Source organism: Notamacropus eugenii, chromosome 2, assembly GCF_028372415.1.
Source record: "Notamacropus eugenii isolate mMacEug1 chromosome 2, mMacEug1.pri_v2, whole genome shotgun sequence".
NCBI lineage: Eukaryota > Metazoa > Chordata > Mammalia > Diprotodontia > Macropodidae > Notamacropus > Notamacropus eugenii.
The window spans coordinates 14,951,042-14,971,588 of record NC_092873.1 but is presented as its reverse complement, the minus strand read 5'-3'; the positions used below and the strand labels follow the sequence as shown (position 1 = coordinate 14,971,588).

The window sequence follows — 20,547 nt, the reverse complement described above, 5'->3', positions numbered from 1 at the left end:
TTTTGAAAGCGTTCTTCTCCCCATTGGCTTTTTGAACCTCTTTTGCCAATTGAGTTAGCCTATTTTTCAAGGTGTTATTTTCTTCAGTATTTTTTTTCGGTCTCCTTTAGCAGGGTGCTGATCTGCTGTTCATACTTTGCTTGCATGTCTTTCATTGCTCTTCTCAGTTTTTCATCCACCTCTCTAACATGATTTTCAAAATTTTTTGAGCTCTTTTTGAGCTCTTCCATGGTCTGAACCCATTGAGTGGGCTGGGAAACAGAAGCCTTGACTTCTGTGTCTTTCCCTGATGGTGAGCATTGTTCTTCCTCATCAGAAAGGAAGGGAGGAGATATCTGTTCACCAAGAAAGTAACTTTCTATAGTCTTGGTTTTTTCCCTTTTCTGGGCATTTTCCCAGCCAGTGACTTGACTTCTGAATATCCTCTTCACACCCACTTCGCCTCCAGATCTGCCCAGCTAGTGCTTGGGGTCTGAGATTCAAATGCTGCTCCACAGCCTCAAGGCTTCCGTGGGGGTGGGGCTGCTATTCAGTGTGAGATCAAGTTCAGATGCTCAGGTGGGGTCAGGGCTGCCTCACAGGCTCAGTTCCCTCAAGGGGTTTATGCAGACACCTTCAACAATGGATCCAAGCTCCTGCCTGCTTGGGGAGCCCCAGTGTGCTCCCGCCTGCACTGCTGCCTCCGGAGGGGGCCTGAGTTATGGGGGCAGCCCACTCTCCTCTCGACCCACCAAAGAGACCCTCTCACCAACCCTTGTCCCATGTGGGTGGAGGGACCTGCGTGGCTGCTGGAGATTCTGTGCCTGAAGCCTGCACGGATCTGCTCCTCTCGGCGCCAGGCGGCCAATGCAGGGCTGGGCTCTGTTCCGCGTTGGCAGCGCGAAGAACATTTGCGAGAGGTTTTCAGGCTCTCTGGAACAGAAATCTCGTCCACTCCACTGTTCTGTGGTTTCTGCTGCTCCAGAATTTATTGGCAGTTCTTTTTTACAGATATTTTATGGGCTGTGGGTTTGTAGCTAGCTTATTTGTGTGTTTCTACTATGCCATCTTGGCTCCGCCCCCTATCTTCTCTATTCTAAGGTTATTCAGGCCCAGGTTTCACCATTTGGTTTCTAAAATTCTTCCCAATAGCTGGACTAGTATTAAAGACATACCCCAAGGTCAGGAGATAAAAGGAAAAGGAAAAAGTTTGCTACATCCCAAAATACTTAGAGCATCTCTTTTCATGGTAGCTTGAAGATGGAATCTAAGGGGCTGCTCTCCTACTGGGGAGTGTCTGGACAAATTGTGGTGTACGAGTGTGATGGACTACTGTGTCCTGAGAAATGACTAAATGGCCAGTTTCAGAGGATCCTGGAAAGACCTCAATAAACATACAGAGAGCAAAGTGAACAGAACCAGAAGAGTTTCAACAGGGAAAACATTGTAGGGAAAACCAACGTCCAGATGTCCAAGCTAGCAGAGGAAAATTGTGAGTCCAGAACACTCAAAAGGAATCCCCCATCTCACTTTGACCAGAGGCTGATGAACTCCCAGTGCCAAGAAGAATGTATATTTTTGGGAGGGAACAAGACTGGGGATTTGTTTTGCTGCATTGTGCATGTTATGAGGAGAGAATTTTTCTTTTCATTTGTTTGGGACTGGGGCAATGAATGGAGGGACAGATTATAAATATAGATGAAAAATCAATTTTAAGAATTATTTCTTAAAAAAGATCCTTCCCAGCCCTTATATTCCACATTCTATCACCACTGTGGCTTTCACATTTCATTATCTGTATAGCTTGACAAAACAAATATTTGCATCATGTACTTGTGGACTACACTTTCACACCTGTAAGACCCAACTGTTAGATGTAGACTGAGGCCAGACTCCATTTCTGCACATGTCTAGTCCTCACTTAGTTGACCACTTCAGGTGTCCAGCGTCTCGAACAATGAAGCAGGTCTTCTCACCAGGCAACAGGCAGTGTCAGGCCCTTGGGTGAGCAGTGCCTCTCAATTTTCCTTCTCCAGTACCTGCCTAGGAAACCCCAAATGGATTCCCAGAGAGTTGGCCGTGACTGAAGAAGAGGAGTGGGGGACTTTGTACAAGGATGGCTTGGGAACAAAGGAGGTCTCCATATTCCACAAAAGTCTTCCACTTTTTTAGCTGGTGAATCAGGGAAGCCTTCCCAGATGTAGTGAGATATGACTTGGGCCTTGAAGAAAGAATTCAGTGGTCCAAGCAGTCCAGCTTCTGGGAGAAGAACTCATGATTTCCTAAAAACTGCTGGGAAAAAGGAAAAAAAATTATGGCAGGAATTAGGCACACACCAATATCTTACACTGCATACCAAGAGAAGTTCAAAATGGGTACATGATTTAGACATAAATGCTGATGCCATAAGCAAATGAAGAGAGCATGGAATAGTTCACCTGTCAGATCTACGAAGAAGAGAAGACTTTGTGACCAAACAAGAGACAGAGAGAATTATGAAATGCAAAATGGATCATTTTAGTTACATGAAATTAAAAGCTTTTTGCACAAACAAAACCAGTGCAACCAAGGGGAGAAGAAGGAAAGCAGAAAGACTGCACACAATTTGAACAGCCAGTGTTTCTGTAAAAGGTTTCTTTTCTCACATATACAGAGAAGTGAGTCCAATTTCTAAGAATACAAGTTATTCCCCAGTTAATAAATGGTCAAAGCATATCAACAGGCCATTTTCAAATTAAATAATTAAAACCTATCTATAGTCATATATCAAAGTGCTCTAAATCACTATTGATTAGGCAATTACAAATTAAAACAAATCTGAAGTACCATCTCACACCCATCAGACTGTCATGGGTAACATGCCAGAAAAGGAAAATGATAAATGTTGGAGATGTGGGAAAATTACAACATTAATGCATTATTGGTGGAGTTGTGAAGTAATTCCACCATTGTGGAGAACAATTTAGAACTATGCTCAACGGCTACCAAACTGTGTGTACCTTTTAATCCAGCAATACCACTACTAGGTCTGTATCATAGAGATCATAAGAAAGGGTAAAGGACCCATATGTACAAGAATATTTAGAGCAGCTGCTTTTGTGGTGGCCAAGAACTGGAGACAGAGGGGATGCCCATCTCTTGGGCAATGGTTGAATAAGTTGTGGTATAAAAATATATGTTCTAAGAAATGATGAGCAGGAAGACTTCAGAAAAACCTGGACTTACAGGAACTGAGGCTGAGTGAAGTCAGGAGAAGCAGAACTCTGCACACAGAGCAGCTGCAGTGTACAATGAACAACTATGATAGCCATAGCTCTTCTCAACAACGCCAGAATCTGAGACAATTGCAAGAGACTCAGGATGGAAAATGCTGTGCACGTGCAGGGAAAAAACTAGCGGGTCAGAATGGAGATCAAAGCGTGCTATTTGTGGGTGTATCACTGGCCTTTGCTTATGTTTCTTCTTCCACAACATGACTAATGCACACATGTTTACATCATTGTATCTGTATAACTTATGGGAGGCTGCTTGGCCTCTTGTGGAGCGGGGAGGGGAGGATAAAGTGATTGATAAACAAATGTGGAATTCAAAACCTTATTACCAGAAACGGAATATTTACATGCAGTTGAAAAAGGTAAACTACTATTTCCAGAAAAAGAAAATTGCAAGTCATTAATAACTACTTTTAAAAAATTTAATGGGATCACAGTTGCAGAGCTAGAAGAGGCTTCAAAGGTCATCTGATGGAGCCCCCTCCTTTTACATATGGGGAAACAGAGGCCAAGAAGTGAAATGAATTGTTCAAGGACTCAAGCAGCAATATGTCTGGCACTTCATCAATATGAGCTCATTGGATTCTCACAACCACTTTATGACACATTCTGATGCCCATTTTAGAGATGGAAGAGTTGAGGCTCAGCTTAAGTGACTTACCAGAGTCACGCACCCAGCGTCGTCCCCATGGGGGCATTGAAATTCAGCCTTGCATTCCCCATCGGCTGTGGCCCAGGCTACCTCTCAAATACCAATGTGGAGGGAGCAGGTATGCTCTGGGGAGGGATGGAGGGTGATGAACAGGCCTTTTGAACACTTCTTGGAAAGAGCTAGTTTTGTTGAAATTGATTCTGCATTTAAAAACAAATAACCCCCAAAGGAGAAAGGAGAGGAGAGACAAAAGTTGCAGGGGTACGTCTGGCCTCTTCCTTTCCCTGCCACATCCACGGGCATTTTGTGCCCACATGAGAGGCGATGTAAGCATGGTATTGTGCTGAAAACCCAGCAGTGAGGTCAGAGGATGAGTCCAAGCTCCAGCACTGTGTCTGGTCATGGAAGCAGTGAGGGGAGTCTGGGCCTCATTTTTCTCATCCTAAAGTGGTTATGGTTGTTGTCAAGGATGCAGGTGAAGCCTGCTGTAAGCCACAAAGCACTCCATCATCACCCTAAAGTATGTTCAGTCTTGTCCAATTCTGTAACCCCATTTGCGGTTTTCTTGGCAGAGATATTGGAGCAGCTTTGTCAATACCTTCTCCAGTTCATTTTCCAGATGAGGAAGCAGAGGCAAGTGGGGCAAAGTGACTTGCCCAGAGTCACTCTACTAGTGAATGTCTGCAGCAAGGTGACGAGAACCTGGGCTTGAAACCAAGAAAATCCCGGTTCCAGTCCTGCCTTAGGCATGAACCAGGTGCATAGAGTGCAGGGCGAGTCAAGGAGCTGCTGCATTGTGTTACCAGGCTTGTGAGGGACAGAATGAAATGACCTTTGCAAGGCGCTTGATCAACCTTAGAGAGACATGTCATTGTTGTAACTATTAGTGGTATGGGCCTGAATCATCCTCCCTGTGCAGGCGTGCATTTCAGAGTTAAGATGCTGCAACCCACAGATGGGCTCCCATTTGGGCCACATTCTTAAAGAGAAAAGAATTTCTGAACATTTCCCACTGCACCCTGACTGCTCACCTGCCCCGATTCTAGGACTCTGAAAATCATCCAGCCCAAACTGGGAGGGTAGCACCACAGAACACAGTACAGGAGTGTCTGGGCTGGGGAGACCAGAGAACACAGGACACGGAACATGTGGGCTGGGGAGGGGATGACAGCAAAAGGGGGAATGTCAGGACTGGGGGGGACCAGAGAGCACAGGATGAAGAAGGTCCCAGCTAGCAGGGACAATGTCTGGGCCAGGATGGCCAGGGAAAGGCAGAGCTGGATGGATCCTTGGAACCCGGGCTGTCAGGGCAGAAAGGCCTCTCAGAACCTTCTGTGGCTCCTTGAATGCTCCTGAGGATCAGCTGTCTCACCCCAGTGTCCAGCCCTACTGAACTCAGCCACCGCAAACCCACCCTTGGCACTTCCTCCCAGCCCAGGTCACGCTTCAGAGTTTCTTGATCAAGTACCTAGACCTTCCCCAAAGCAACAGCTCCACATCACATCCTGGAAATTTTTTCTTTATTAACCTAACCTTATAACCTTACCTTTTCTTAACCTGATGCTATAACGCTGGAACCTGACACCAGCCTGGAACTAGGTACCTAGCAACCTAGCACTAATGTACAGGTAAGGGACTGCTGGCTTGGACACGTGGGCGCTGTGAGCACCGTTCTCCCTCGCGGCCACCCACAGCTTCTGGGGGTCTCAGTCTCTATAGCCCCCAGGCCCAGTTTTGACTGCACAGGATGGCCAAGAGGGGCCTCCCTGCTCCCATCTCAAGGTGTCTTCAGGCCATATGACAGGCCCCCAAAGCGCTAGGATTCTGGCAGTGGTGGGGAATCCCAGAAGGCAGAACTGGTATGAGTGTGGTAACGCGGTTGACTCTGTTTGAATATGTCCTCAAGGTCCGGACTAAGGATGGTGCCAAAGAGCTGGTCAGTGTCAGGAGGCAAGTAGTACTGATGGATGATGGCCTGCCTGAGCTGGGACCCTGGGGCAGGAGAGTCAGGGGTCACACCAGAAGATGCCACCCAAGTCCTAATGACTCCCCCCATCAAGGCTGCTCCAATTCCCTTCTCATCAGCCCCTGTACTGCCATCCCTCACAGCTCAGAACCTTCCTCCCCTGACCTCAGGCCCCAGGCTCTCAGTAAGCTCAAGTCCTCTCCAGGCACCTCAATCCCATCCCTTCCTCTCTTGTCCCTGAAGGAGCCTCCTGAGAGCCCACCCTGCAGCATGTCTCTTCCTTTGCCCTCCCTCCCTCCACTGAACTCCTTTCAAAAGTCAGATGCTCATCACTCCCTTCAAGTGCAACTGTCCCCAATAAACTTCTCAGTGCCAAATGGAACAGTCTTGGCTCTGCAGCCGATGGACCCCGGGCCACCTGCCCCTTGCCTGCTTCTCCTCTTTCCTAACGGACTTCTCTTCATCCTTCTCGATCGAGGCTCCCTACTGGGCCCCCTTCTCCTTTCTCCCTATACTGTCTCCTCTGGTGAAGTGGATCACTCCCAGAGCTATGCATCCATGTAGCCCTCCCCTCTCTCCTGAGTGCCAGTCCCAAATCATCAACTGCCTATTTCAACGGCTATTTCAAACAGGCTGTCCCACAGGGTTCTCAGATTCAGAATATCTGACATCCAGAATTCTCTCCCCTCACGGATACCTCCCTCTTACTGTTGAGAGGACTGCCCACCTGGCTCACAATCTCAGCAGTACCCCCGACTCCTCACTCATTCTCCTCCCACATGGTCCATCAAGAACCAACTAAACCTTACACTATCTCCACTGTATCTGACACTGTTATTGATCCTGCCTCTCTCACCACTGCAGTTCACACAGGTCCCTGTGACCTCAACTGCATACTGCCCTCCCTGTGGGTCTCCCCTACCCATCCTCCACAAGACTACACAGGGAGTTTTCTAAAGGCCAGCAGGACGGACCACATCCCTCCCCTGTTTAGCCTCTAGATCAAATAGAAGTTTCCACTGACATTTAAAGGCCAAGCTTTACATCTTGTTCCCACCCTACCTTTCTAGACTTGTTAAGCACTGCTTCCCTTAGTACACCTCTGTCCAATCTAATGAGGGGTGTCATTTGAAATTAAGGGGGGAGGTCTACACTTACCAGTGGCCCAAGCAGGAATGGGCTTCCCGTGTTGGAACTCATCATCTGTGGAGTCATCACTATTCAGATCCATCCCACAATTGTCTGGGTTGGTCTTGGGCCCCCCCTTGGGGTCCTGGGGGGTCATTTCATAAGAGTTGCAAACCGCAGACTGAAGAAGAAAGGAGACCTCTATTATCTCTTCCTGGCAACTTGGGCTGCCAGAGCTGAAAGGACCTTTGAGATGATCCAGTCCAAACCTTCCCCCTCCCCACTTCACTGATGAAGCGACTGAGATCCCGACTGGCCACAGGCCGGGAATAAGACTCAGGTTATGTCTCCACCTCTCTGAGGCTCAGTTTCTCGAACTGTAAAATGTGGAAAATTCACACTCAGCATCTAGCTGGGAGTCTCAGAGGAGATGATGTTTACAGAGACAGAAATCCCTGTTTGTGAAGAGTAAGTCTTGTGCCTGGCAGAGCCCAAAGACTTGTTTTCTGGGAATGTGTGAACTAACCCCACAGGGTTTGTGGGGCATCTTCATCTCCTTATGGACCAAGGACCAGATCACTGAGAGCAATGGGGAAGGCAGATGGAGATGGCCTCATCTTGATGTGTGTAGCTAAACCCTAGATAACACTCCTGAGGGCCAGGAGCTCTTGGACTTGACCACCTGCTGACTGAAAAAAGCCAAACGTCAATAAGTGGAATGGAAACTACAGTGCAGTCCCCTGCTGTCAGACAGAGCTGAGACAAGCCAGCAGAGCTTGGTTAAGCTGGAGGCTGGCAAGCAGTCATTGGCTGCCCACACAGACCTCCCCTTGAGGAATTTTCCCAAGGCTTTCTTTCCCTGCTCCTCCTTGGAGGTCACAGAATGTTGAGGAGGTTCAGAGTTTGACCTGAGTGGGACTTTGGGAGATCATTAAGACCATCCCACTGCCTCACTTTGGAGAAGATAACTCTGGGGCCCAGAAAAGCTAAGAGCTCACGCAACAAATGCTGCATGCTGAAGGCTGAGCTCCAACGTGTTATCCTGTTTTGTCATTAGCCCCAAGTGGTCTCAGATACAGCCTTGTGCTGCATCATACAATGGTGACCATGCCAGCCCATTGAACCCCGGTAACGGTGTTGAGAAGACGGAATTAAATAAGAATTCATGTCAATGTTAAGATGTGGTTTCGGACAATCCAATTTTGCAAGGGGGAAGTGTGTAGAGACAGCAGCTCATGTGAAAAGGATCCAGGACATTCAGGGGACAGGAAGTTCAGGGTATATCAACAGTGACACGGCATCCCAGAAAGACAGGGAGAGGCAGGTGGGCAGGACTTCCAAAAACAAGGAGGTAGCCCTGGTGCTTCTAGCCTCTGCCCCTTACCAGGATCAGGCTACACCCCATCGTTCGATGTTGATAAACCAGAAAGTCCCCAGATAGGGACAATCCAATGCCAAAGGACATGGGACTGCTGAGCCTGGAGGAGAGAACACTTGACTTGTGTCTTCACTTCCATGCATGGTGGGCTCCTGGCTGAGACCACAGAGGGCAGAATCAGGGGCAATTGGGGGAGGCCACCCTGGGCACATCCAGACATTCAGAACCCTCCAAAAATGCAATGGGCTGGCTGATCAAGTGATGGGCTCACTATTCTTGAGAGATCTTCAAGCAGAGGCCAAAGGACCTCTTATCCTGAGCACTGGAAGAAGACCAAGTTTGGGCCTGGCGAGTGGTCTAACAGCCCCCTAGGAGCTTGCCTTTCTACGTTTCTGGGCAGTGAGATGCAGAAGGGGCCTCACCTGCACGTGCGTGGTGTCATCCAACCATCTGTCAGAGGCCCCAGCAGCGGCTGCCACCACCTTGGCCTCCTTGGCCTTCTTCTCCTGCTCCTTCTGCAGCTTCTTTGGCTCCTGCTCTTGGTGCTGATATTGCTCCTAGGGCCACAACAGCATTGCGTCAGCCCAGACAACTGCCCAAGGCGCTGCCCCTCACCATTTCCCTGTCCCAGGAAAACTCGAAGAGCCCAGGGGCAGCAGCCTCTGAAGGGACCATTGGAGGAGGAGGTAAGGGCTAGGGCTGTAGCCAAGACCAATGCCCACCCCAGGTCCCACCTAGTGCTTCACCCTCTGCTACTTCTCCTCCAGTTCCCTCTGAAATCTCTCCAACGGTAGCAGAGAATGGAGCCTTCTAACTCAACCCAATGCACAAGGCTTTGAGGTCCACTGCAGGCAAGCATCATGCTGACAACCATAGACACAGGCCATGCCTTGTGAACTAGTGAGCTCCCTGCTGCTCTGAGGAGTTCGAGTAAAGGCTAGACAGATGACCCCATCAGGATGCTGTGGAGGGCACACCTCCCTCTCACAGAACTAGGGTTGACATAACCTCCGAAGCTCACCACACAGACGCTACCCAAGGGATCAATCCCCACTGAGTTCCAGCTCCCTCCTCGCACTGCCCTTTCTGCCGTCAACCGGAGACAAAATCTCCCGATTCATGCAGCTGGCTCAGCGTGGACTAAGAATTGGGAGAGTGGGAAGCATGGCAGTGGAGAGGATAGTGGGAGACAGCATTTTCAGGATGAGTGATACAACTGCGTTTGCTTGGTTCAAAAATTCAGGTGTCAGCCAATGTTCATCAAATCGAATAGACAAAAATCCTTCAAATGGATGAAACAAAAGTCCTTTCTGAAAAGATTCGGCCCAGAAATACTTTAAGCAGCGGCTCCTGAAGCACATTTAATGGCAAACTAGGGGGCTTTGGGAGGGAGCCAAGTCTCATGAGAATTCCCAGCTTGGGACCTCCCTCCACCACTGTCTGTCAACGTTTCTGGACCAGCTAAAAAAGGGCCCAGAGCACTGAAGATTTCGTGACCTGCCTGAGAGTCGACAATCTCTTGAAGGTAACAACACTCTGATCCCTCCCTAAACAGAGACTTTGGCGTGAACTGCCTTCCCGGGAACGCCATGCCTCCCAAGTTCAGTGGGTCAATGTGGGACAAAGCTCTCCTCGGAGGAGAGCCAGGACACCACAGCCCCGGACAGAAATGCTACCCCGTTCCCCAAGGCTTCAAGGCAAGGAACTCCCCATTCCCAGAAGGAGGACAATATGATCTCCTTGACTACTAATCACCTGGTGGGCTCTTTTTGGTCTCTAGAACATAAATGGAAAAGGCTGCTCCCCTTGCAGGAAGCATACGAATATTCCAAGATAGAATCACCTGCTTAACCTGGACACTGGGCATGGCCCTGAACTTTCTTACGAAGTAGCCAAGAAGGCCAGGAAGAATCTCACCTGAGGAACCCAGATTTAGGTAAGTGGGAGAACTCTCCCAAACCCCCACAGACCCACTATAGACAACAAACTCCTGGCCTTAGGATTTGGGGATCCTGGAGGCAGTATCCCTGGGTGGGCACAGGGAAACAGGGGAGTCTCTGCAGACCTCAGCACAAAATTATAGAGACAGCTGCCCTGCTCCCCCAGGCTCCTTTCCAGATTCCCAGAGGCTGATGATGGTGATGGGCCTTTCTCTGCCCAAGACTCAGGTTCCCTTCACCTTCATCACTCCAAGCCTGTCTCATGGCTTTGTCCCCACTTCAGTTCCAAAAGACAAGTAAGTCATTCCTACAACTTTAAAATCCACTGGCCAGAAGGTTTTGTGGAATGCCCTTCGGGGCAGGGACCAGCACACACAGTGGTGTGCTCCTTAGACCAAACTCAAGTGAAAGGTACAACCTCCTTAACAGGGATCTCATAGACTCTGGGAATTAGGAATGAGACTTTGAAAACACTTTTTCTCACTAACAGTAGCTGAAAAGGTCAATACTACCATTCTAAAGTAGGGAGCACTGTCGGCTACCATCGAGCCAGGATACAAGGGAAAATCAGGGGCAAGGTAAACCAGAGGGCCATTTGTTTCTTTGTTGGCAAGGACCCAGGATTGAGTCCTCAAGATCAAGGAGGGTCAGGCAGTGGGTCGTGGCTGCCAACAGTGCAAAGGGCATGCCCGGGATGACTCATTTGTGCTAGACCAGCAAGGGGGACAAGCCCTGCAGGGCTTGCAGTGACCCTGCACCAGCAACTCGACCTCGTGGGGCTGCCTTCCCCAGGGAGTTACTCTGCTGAAGTAAGCTAATCTCCTAAAACGATTCTGTATACAACCCACATGGAACGTTCAATTGACCCTCAGCTTGGTCAGGACCTAGATTGCCAGGGTCAAAGCTGCATTTTCTCTACAGTCAAACCAAACCTCTGGCTCACCTACAGGCAATGCTTGATCTATTTGGACCCCAGTTCTCTGAGAAGGTCACCAACCAAAAACTGCATTCCCAGCTGTCCCGTGGAAGTCTCAGGCACAGGCCAAGCAGAGAAAGTTCTCTCATGGCTACTCCTGGCCCTAGCACTGCTCTTGGCATCGAAGTAACGGGAAGTGTTGTGCTTGATGAATGACTTCATAACACTGGGGTGGCTGGTGGAGGTCAGCGTCACGAGCATCTGGTTCTTCTGCACTATATATAGGAACGTTTGTAGGGGCCCCACCACCTGCCCAGGGAGAGCAGGATGAAAGGCGTGGGCATGGTGCCAGCATAGCAGCAGCCAGGACAGGGGGTGTGCCTCACCTGCCTTACCTTGCAGCCAGGGCAGAGGGGGAAGGCTGTCTTGGTGCAAGGAGTGAGAGCCTCATCGTCCATGTGGTCCCATTTCTCACCCGGCTCACTGACAGCCTGCTTGTAGCTCCTCTTCTGCCTGTAGGGGCAGAAGCAGTGCCCATGGGGGCCCTGGAAGGGATGACAGCAGCCCTCTCCCACAGACCAGGAAGCCAAGCCCTGACAGGTGAGGTCTCAGACTTCCCCCTACCTCCATGTCCTGGACCTGGCACACTTCAACAATCACAGGCCTAGGCACTCACTCCTGGAGGGCTCTAGATAGGCCTGGGGAGGGACAAAGATCAAGTCCCCACCTACCCTCAGGGAACTATCAATCTTACAGAAACACCAGATGGCAACAGGCATCACACACACACTGCTGTGGAATCATATGTGTCTGATTAAATCAAATACAACTTTTCTAAGCACCTCCTCCATCAAAAAGCCTTCTTCTAGGTTCTGAGGCTCCAGTAGTAAAGACTGAGCAAGTCCTGCTCTCAGAGGCTCACAGCCTGCTGGGAATACCCACAGGGAGGAGTGTGTGTGTGTGTGTGTGTGTGTGTGTGTGTGTGTGTGCGTGCATGTAGGTCACCTATACATGGTACACGAGTTTATTTGGGGAGGGAGGGAGAGAGGACAACTCCCTCTTCACTGGAGGCCAAAATTCCTCCTGGAGCCACCCACCAAGGCCACAGGCAGCGTTTACTCAGGGTCCACCATCACTTTGTCACCAACTGAGCATCAAGAAAGCTTGAGAGGCCTTCCAATTCACCCATTTCACAAAGAAGGAAACTGAGGCCCAGAATAGTCATCTACCCAAAGTCCCACCAGTAATCTGAGTTCTTATCATCCAGAGAACTTAGGAAACGTCCTCCTCCTGTCCTTTCACTTGCCCCACTAACCAAACTCTTCTTAAAGGCCAATTCTGAGAATGAAGTTATTTTGGACGTGACAGCTGTGTGTCAGGATGGGTTGGGAAGGGACAAGATAAAGGCTCTCTGGCATGACTCTGGGACCCCAAGCTCATCTGGAAGGTGACTTGTCCCCAACAGCCTAGCCTGCCTTGGTATGTGTAGTCTGGAGGTTCTGAGAGGGGCTGAGTTTAAGTCTCTGGAGGGCTTTAGCATCACTGAATTCTTGGGACCCTTGGCCAGCTCTGGGGGCCATCCTGAGTGGCCTCTTCCTGTCACTTGCCCTCACAGATACCCGCGAGTCATCCTACCTCATGCTTTGAGGAGGCTTCCTGGGCTCCTCACCTTGGTCCATCTTGCTCTCTGTGGAGAGAAGAAGATAATGGAGACCCATCCTTACTCAGAGCCTTTCACCCCCACTATCTTGTTAGATCCTCGTCACAGATTTAGGGCACAGAGGGATCCAAGTCATAGTATTAGAATTGGCCAAAGGAGGGGACCTGTCCGAGATCATGCTGACTCCAGGGCACTAGGCTGCCAAGTGACCCCCCTCACTTCTCCCTCCTGCCCAGGTGAGCAGGACAGGGTAGTGCATTGAGAAGCCAAGTCATCATCTGAAGTTCAATCCAAACCTCAGAATCAATTAAGTGGCCAACCTGGCATGACCACCGGGCTTTTGAATTCCCTGAAACGACAATTCCCCAGCACCCCCCAGGAATCCCCTACGTGACTTCCTTCTCCTCAGTCCTGTTCCATGAACTTTTCCTTCATCTGACCCAATGCTACATCAAGAAGCTAGAGCCTACACTCATACTTTGCATGCCATGCTAGAGCTGCTCCTGTTCCCAGAGCCTGGCAGCTAGTGTGGACCAGTCTGCCAGCCCCTGTGGAATGTGACTGCCCTATTCAGGTTCAGGCTGGCATTGCCATCCTCTCCTCCACAATTTCCTCTCTGAAGCACAATTCCATGCCGTCCTGACATCCCATTTGTCTTAGAGAAAAGCCAAGCTTTTTCTGCGGGGTCTGAGACATTACTGGTGATTGTCTGCTAACCTAATAGGTCTGCGCCTGCATGGAATATCCCTGAAAGGGATGGCCCTTATGAGATCATCTGTTCTGACTGCCCTTACTCTAGAATGAGGAAATGGAGGAATAGAGGCAGGTGCTCCTCCAGCAAACACAAAGTTAGAGCAGGTTGGACAAGGAGGCAGCAGGCAGACAACCACCAGCCCCAGAGTTTCCCCTTCCTTCTCACAGCCCATCACCCCGACAAGGCTTTACCACTGTCGCTATCTGCTTGGCTTCTAGACTCTAGTTGGGCCTGTGAGGACTTGCACACCAGGTCACAGCGGGAGCCCCTTTGGGTCCGGGGGCTTTCTGGTAAGTCCAAGAGAAGCTCAGTCTCTGGCTGTGGCTGTGTTCCTAGAGAAGAGGAGGCACCATCTGACTCGGTCAGGACAGGTGCTGCAACTTCTGGAGACGTTGACTGGGCTATCCAGAGTTTGGCCACAGACTGAGCAGGCCTCGTATCTTTCACCTTGGGCTCCTCAGGGAGTACCAGGGAGGAGGTCCCAGATACTGGGTCAGGGAGACCCCCACTCCTGCTTACCTAGGGGTCTTGCAGCCACACCAGCGAGACCTGGTCACCCTTTGGACTCCTGCGCTCCAGTTTTGTGCCTTTTCTTGACCACTACAGCCAACAAGCAACCTTCCAAACCGACTGTCCCTTTTGGAGTAAGGCAAACTGTTGGGGTTGCAGAATTCCATGGCTGTTGGGGAGAGAAGGACCAGTGGGGGAGGGAACGCCTAGGTCACTAAGGTTAGGCTACAGGAATGGCTTTGAAGCTAGACAATTGAGGTGTTGCATCCGGCTAGTTTTGTCACTTTACTACAAATGTGGCTCAAGCAAATCATGTACCCATCCCTGTGCCTCAATTTTCTCATCTGTAAAACAAAGGGCAAGAGTAACTGCTCCTGCAGGTGCTAGAGCCCCAACCTCTTCAGACATTCAATCTATGAAATACCCAGAAAATAACTTTCTTGTCACCAAAGTTCTTGCTTCAATGTGCCAAATGCTTCCAAATTGGAAACATAAGAATTATCTGAAGGAATTACATTAAGGGATGCTGGTTACCTTATGTTTTCCTCCTGCACCCTAAGAATGCTGGGAATGTTTCATCTGACTGACAGTTGAAACCTATACATTGCTCTCTTCATTTAGAATAGGAGTTCCTTGAGAGCAGGGACTACTTGGCACAGTAGTTTGCACCTAGTAAGAGCTTAATAAATGTTATTCATTCATTCCGCAGAGAAGGACACTCTCTTTCCTTTGTACCCCAGGACTTACAGTGCCTGGTATACAGTCAGCACTTAATAAATGTTGCCTTACTGTGTTTGCCTTGCTACGATCTTGGAACAAAATGTATCTTGAGTTGTTCCTAAGACTATTCTTCTGATCTGTTCCCATTCTCCCCTGTGTCCACGATCCAATAGTCATGTCTTTTTTCCTTATGATTCTTCAGTGTTTTCCTTTCTATTGACGTCTTAAATCCTTTGCCCTTTTTGTATCCTCAGAGCTTAGCCCAGTGCCTGGTAAGCAGAAGGTGCTTAATAATTGTTTACTGATTGATTATCCCATGCTTACACATAGCCTCACATGCCACAAATCCTTCATGATCCTCTGTACTCAATTTGGCATTTTGAAGAAGGCGGTCTACACTTTTATTAGACTTACCAGCTCTAACACACCTGTCATGTGAGCATTTGTATGATAGTCACCTATGCTATTGTCTTATGCATTTAATAAATGGATATTTCTATGACTACTGGAGCCAGTTCTTTGCTAGATTTTCTATCTTCCTCAAAGCACAAGACCGTGCCCTGCCCATACCTGTAGTTGGACCAATACTCATTGAAAAAAAATGGATCTTTTATGGATTTCAGTCTCATCCCCAAACCTAGGAGTTTCTCTGGTCATTCAATTGGACGCTTTGAGGAAGAATCCCAGGAAATACAGATATGACTGCCAGAATATTCCCCTGGTTTGACAATGAGAAACCTGAGGTACAGACGGCAAAAGTGACTTCTACCCACCACACAGCCCATCATGAAAGCCTGGTAACTAAATGCTGTTATCCTCATTTTTCAACTGGGGAAACCAAGATAGGCAGCAGCTCATTGACTCGCCCTGCACTCTATGCACCTGGTACATGTCTAAGGCAGGACTGGAACTGGGGTCTTCTTGATTTCGAGCCCAGGTTCTCGTCACCTTGCTGCAGACATTCACTAGTTGAGTGACCCTGGGCAAGTCGCTTCGCCCCGTTTGTCTCTGTTTCCTCATATGTGACATGAGCTCGAGGAGGCCGTGGCAAAGCTGCTTCAATATATCTGCCAAGAAAACCGCAAATAGGGTTACAGAATTGGACAAGACTGAACATACTTTAGGGTGATGATGGAGTGCTTTGTGGCTTACAGCAGGCTTCACCTGTATCCTTGACAACAATCATAACCACTTTAGGGTGAGAAAAATGAAGCCCAGACTCCCCTCACCGCTTCAAGGTCCAGACATGGTGCTGGAGCTTGGACTCATCCTCTGACCTCACTGCTGGGTTTTCAGCACAATACCATTCTTACATTGCTTCTCATGTGGGCACAAAATGCCCGTGGATGTGGCAGGGAAAGGAAGAGGCCAGACGTACCCCTGCAACTTTTGTCTCTCCTCTCCTTTCTCCTTTGGGGGTTATTTGTTTTTAAATGCAGAATCAATTTCAACGAAACTAGCTCTTTCCAAGAAGTGTTCAAAAGGCCTGTTCATCACCCTCCATCCCTCCCCAGAGCATACCTGCTCCCTCCACATTGGTGTTTGTGAGGTAGCCTGGGCCACAGCCGATGGGGAATGCAAGGCTGAATTTCAATGCCCCCATGGGGACGACGCTGGGTGTGTGACTCTGGTAAGTCACTTAAGCTGAGCCTCAACTCTTCCATCTCTAAAATGGGCATCAGAATGTGTCATAAAGTGGTTGTGAGAATCCAATGAGCTCATGTTGATGAAGTGCCAGACATATTGCTGCTTGTGTCCTTGAACAATTCATTTCACTTCTTGGCCTCTGTTTCCCCATATGTAAAAGGAGGGGGCTCCATCAGATGACCTTTGAAGCCTCTTCTAGCTCTGCAAATGTGATCCCATTAAATTTTTTAAAAGTAGTTATTAATGACTTGCAATTTTCTTTTTCTGGAAATAGTAGTTTACCTTTTTCAACTGCATGTAAATATTCCGTTTTTGGTAATAAGGTTTTGAATTCCAAATTTTTTTATCCATCCCCTTGCCCTCCCCTCCCCGCTAGACAAGAGGCCAAGCAGTCTCGCATAAGTTATACAGGTACAACGATGTAAACATGTCTGCATTAGTCATGTTGTGGAAGAAGAAACATAAGCAAAGGGCAAAGTCACACACCCACAAATAGCATGCTTTGATCTCCATTCTGACCCGCTAGTTCTTGCTCTGCGCGTGGACACCATTTTCCATCTTGAGTCTCTTGCAATTGTCTCAGATCCTTGCGTTGCTGAGAAGAGCTATGTCTATCATAGCTGTTCGTTGTACACTGTGGCTGCTCTCTGTACAGAGTTCTGGTTCTCCTGATTTCACTCAGCCTCAGTTCCTGTAAGTCCAGGTTTTTCTGAAGTCTGCCTGCTCATCATTTCTTAGAGCATAATAGTATTCCATTACATTCATATACCAGACCTTGATCAGCCATTCCTCAAGAGATGGGCATCCCCTCAGTCTCCAATTCTTGGACACCACAAAAAAAGCTGCTGGAAATATTTTTATACATGTGGATCCTGTACGCTTTTTTTACGATCTCTGTGATACAGACGTAGTAATGGTATTGTTGGATCAAAAGGTAGCCTTTGAGCATAGCTCCAAATTGTTCTCCACAATGGAGGAATTACTTCACAACTCCACCAATAATGCATTAGTATTCTAATTTTCCCACATCTCTAACATTTATCATTTTCCTTTTCTGTTATGTTAGCCATGACAATGTGATGGTGCCTCAGATTTGTTTTAATTTCCATTTCTCTAATCAATAGTGATTTAGAGCATTTTGACATATGACTATAGATAGCTTTTAATTATTTAATCTGACAATTGCCTGTTGATAGGCTTTGACCATTTATTAATTGGGGAATGACTTGCATTCTTGGAAACTGGACTCACTTCTCTGTATATTTGAGAAATGGAGCCTTTAACAGAAACACTGGCTGTCAAAATGGTGCCCAGTCTTTCTGCTTTCCTTCTCCTCTTGGTTGCATTGGTTTTGTTTCTGCTAAAACCTATTAATTTCATGTAATCAAAATTATCCATTTTGCATTTCATAATTCTCTCTGTCTCTTTTTTGGGCCCAAAGGCTTCCCTTCTCCACAGATCTGACAGGTGAAGTATTCCATGCTCTTTTAATTTGCTTCTGGTGTCAGCCTTTATGTCTAAATCATGTACCCATTTTGAACTTCTCTTTGTATGCAGTGTAAGATATTGGTCTATGTCTAGTTTTTGCCATAATTTTTACCATTTTCCCAGCAGTTTTGAGGAAATAGTGAGTTCTTTTTCCAGAAGCTGGAGTCTTTGGGCCATTGAATTTTTTCTTCAAGGCCCAGGTCATATCTCACTACATCGTGAAGGCTTCCCTGATTCCTTACCTGAAAAAGTGGAACACTTTTGTGGAGTAAGAGACCCTCCTTTGTTCCCATCCTGTCCATGCACAACGTCTCCCACTTCTCTTGTTCAGTCATGTCCAACTCTCCGGGAATTCATTTGGGGTTTCCTTGGCAGATACTGGTGCATTTTGCAATTTACTTCTTGTTGGAGTCACGTTTGACCCTAATAAGGTAGCAATGAAAATTTATTGCAAGAGTATTCAGAGGAACTGAACACTTTGGCCAAAGTGGATCCTCACCCTCTTTTCAAGATTAGGAAGCCACAGATAGAGAAGCAACGTTGGCTTTATACTGTTAATTCAGGACAGAAACTCCTATCAGGAGACAGATTGGCCTGTTCTCCATTAAGTCATCATCTTCTCTATATATCCATTATGTAACCCCTCTTAGTGTGACTTCCCCCTGTCAAACATATTTTAACATAGGACTCATGATCAGAAAATGGAGGGATAACTTTACGTGGGATGTGTCTGCTTATATACATGGGGTTTATTAAGCAAGTGCAGTGAAGAAAAGCTTTCTCCAGGGACCTCTAGGGTGTTTTCCCTGGCTGGTTTCAGCTAACCGTAAGATTTGGTTCCTTTGTTAAAAACTTCGTAATTTTCTGAAAGCCACTGTCTGTGTCCTGATTGGTTGAGTCCATTTGCAGTCTACTGGCCTTCTTAATATCTGACTTATTCTCACTGACTTCATCAACTAATAATAACTTCTGTGGAAACTGACCTTTTCCTGTCTCTCACACTTCTCCAGCTCATTTTACAGAGTAAGAAACTGAGCCAGCAAGAAGTGACTTGCTCAGGGTCACAACTAGCAAATATCTGAGGTTGGGTTTGAACTCAGATCCTTCTGATTCCACACCTGGAGCTATATGCACAGCACTGCCTTAGCTACCCTTCACAATCAGAGACTTCGGCTGGGATTACACAGGCTTTTGGCTTTGCAGTGCTTTATTTTGAGTTTCCCTTCAGCTCTAAATTTTGTGGGCTGATACCTGGCAGCAAGATTCACAGGATCAGGGGGGAGGAGTTAAGATAGCTGAGTAGAAACATATACATATGCTAGCTTCTAACCCACAGCCCCTAAAATACCTGTAAAAAAGAACTCCCAACAAATTCGGGAGCAGCAGAAGCCACAGAACAACAGAGCAGAGGAGATTTCTGTTCCAGAGAGACTCGAAAAACTGACACCAAAGGTCCGCCACACCCCGACCTGGAGCAGAGCCCACCCCTGCCTTGGCCACAGCTGCACCACGAGGAGTAGATCCAAGCTGGCTTCAGGGACAGAATCTCCAGCGGCCGCGCAGGTTCCTCCACCCACAGGTGCCAGAGGTCAGTGAGAGGGTCTTTTTGGCTCACCAAGAGGGGAGTGGGGTGTCTGCATGGCTTGGGCACTCTCCGGAGGCAGCAGTGGAGGCAGTAGCGTACAAGGGCTCCCAAGGCAGGCAGGGGGGCGGTTCGATTGTTGAAGGTTTCCACATAAACCCCCTGAGGGAACTAAGCCCAGAGTGGCGTCCCTGCCCCCACCCCAGCACCTAAACTTGATCTCACACTGAATAGCAGTTCTGCCCACACCCAAAGCCCTGAGGCTGGGAAGCAGCATTTGAATCTCAGCTCCCAAGCTCTAGCTCGGCAGATCTGGAGACAAGGTGGGTGTGGAGAGGACACTCAGAAGTCAAGTCACTGGCTGGGAAAATGCCCAGAAAAGGGGGGGAAAATAAGCACATAGAAGGTTACTTTCTTGGTGAACAGATATCTCCTCCCTTCCTTTCAGATGAGGAAGAACAATGCTTACCATCAGGGAAAGACAGAGAAGTCAAGGCTTCTGTATCCCAAACATCCAGAATAAGTATTCCATGGGTGCAGGCCATGGAAGAGCTCAAAAAGGATTTTGAAAATCAAGTTAGAGAGGTGGAGGAAAAACTCGGAAGAGAAATGAGAGAGATGCAAGAAAAGAATAAAAATTATGTCAACAGCTTGCTAAAGGAAGAAAATAACACCTTGAAAAATAGGCTAACTCAATTGGCAAAAGAGGTTCAAAAAGCCAATGAGGAGAAGAATGCTTTAAAAAGGAGAATTAGCCAAATGGAAAAGAAGGTTCAAAAGCTCACTGAAGAAAATAGTTCTTTCAAAATTAGAATGGAACAGATGGAGGCTAATGACTTTATGGGAAACCAAGAACTCACAAAGCAAAACCACAAGAATGAAAAAAAGGAAGAAAATGTGAAATATTTCATTGGAAAAACAACTGACCTGGAAAATAGATCCAGGAGAGACAATT

General features: G+C 47.9%; 1 protein-coding gene across 4 annotated transcripts; it reads right to left on the bottom strand.

Annotated features, from left to right (window-relative positions):
* Nucleotides 1–957: 957 nt before the first annotated feature.
* On the bottom strand, nucleotides 958–14,525 carry LOC140522161 (inner centromere protein-like). 4 transcript variants are annotated; one of them, XM_072637283.1, is made up of 6 exons: nucleotides 14,165–14,525; nucleotides 12,867–12,918; nucleotides 11,618–11,744; nucleotides 8,798–8,932; nucleotides 7,028–7,178; nucleotides 958–2,271 (listed from the first exon to the last, which is right to left on the bottom strand). In XM_072637283.1, exons 2-6 carry the CDS (start codon nucleotides 12,908–12,910, stop codon nucleotides 2,252–2,254), a joined length of 477 nt encoding a protein of 158 aa, XP_072493384.1. In that variant the 5' UTR covers nucleotides 12,911–12,918; nucleotides 14,165–14,525; the 3' UTR covers nucleotides 958–2,251. The 4 variants fall into 4 exon arrangements, with proteins under 4 accessions (XP_072493384.1, XP_072493385.1, XP_072493382.1 ...); XM_072637284.1 differs by having other exon boundaries at nucleotides 959–2,268; nucleotides 14,165–14,524; XM_072637281.1 differs by lacking the exon at nucleotides 958–2,271 and adding an exon at nucleotides 5,393–5,895 and having other exon boundaries at nucleotides 14,165–14,493.
* Nucleotides 14,526–20,547: the final 6,022 nt, after the last annotated feature.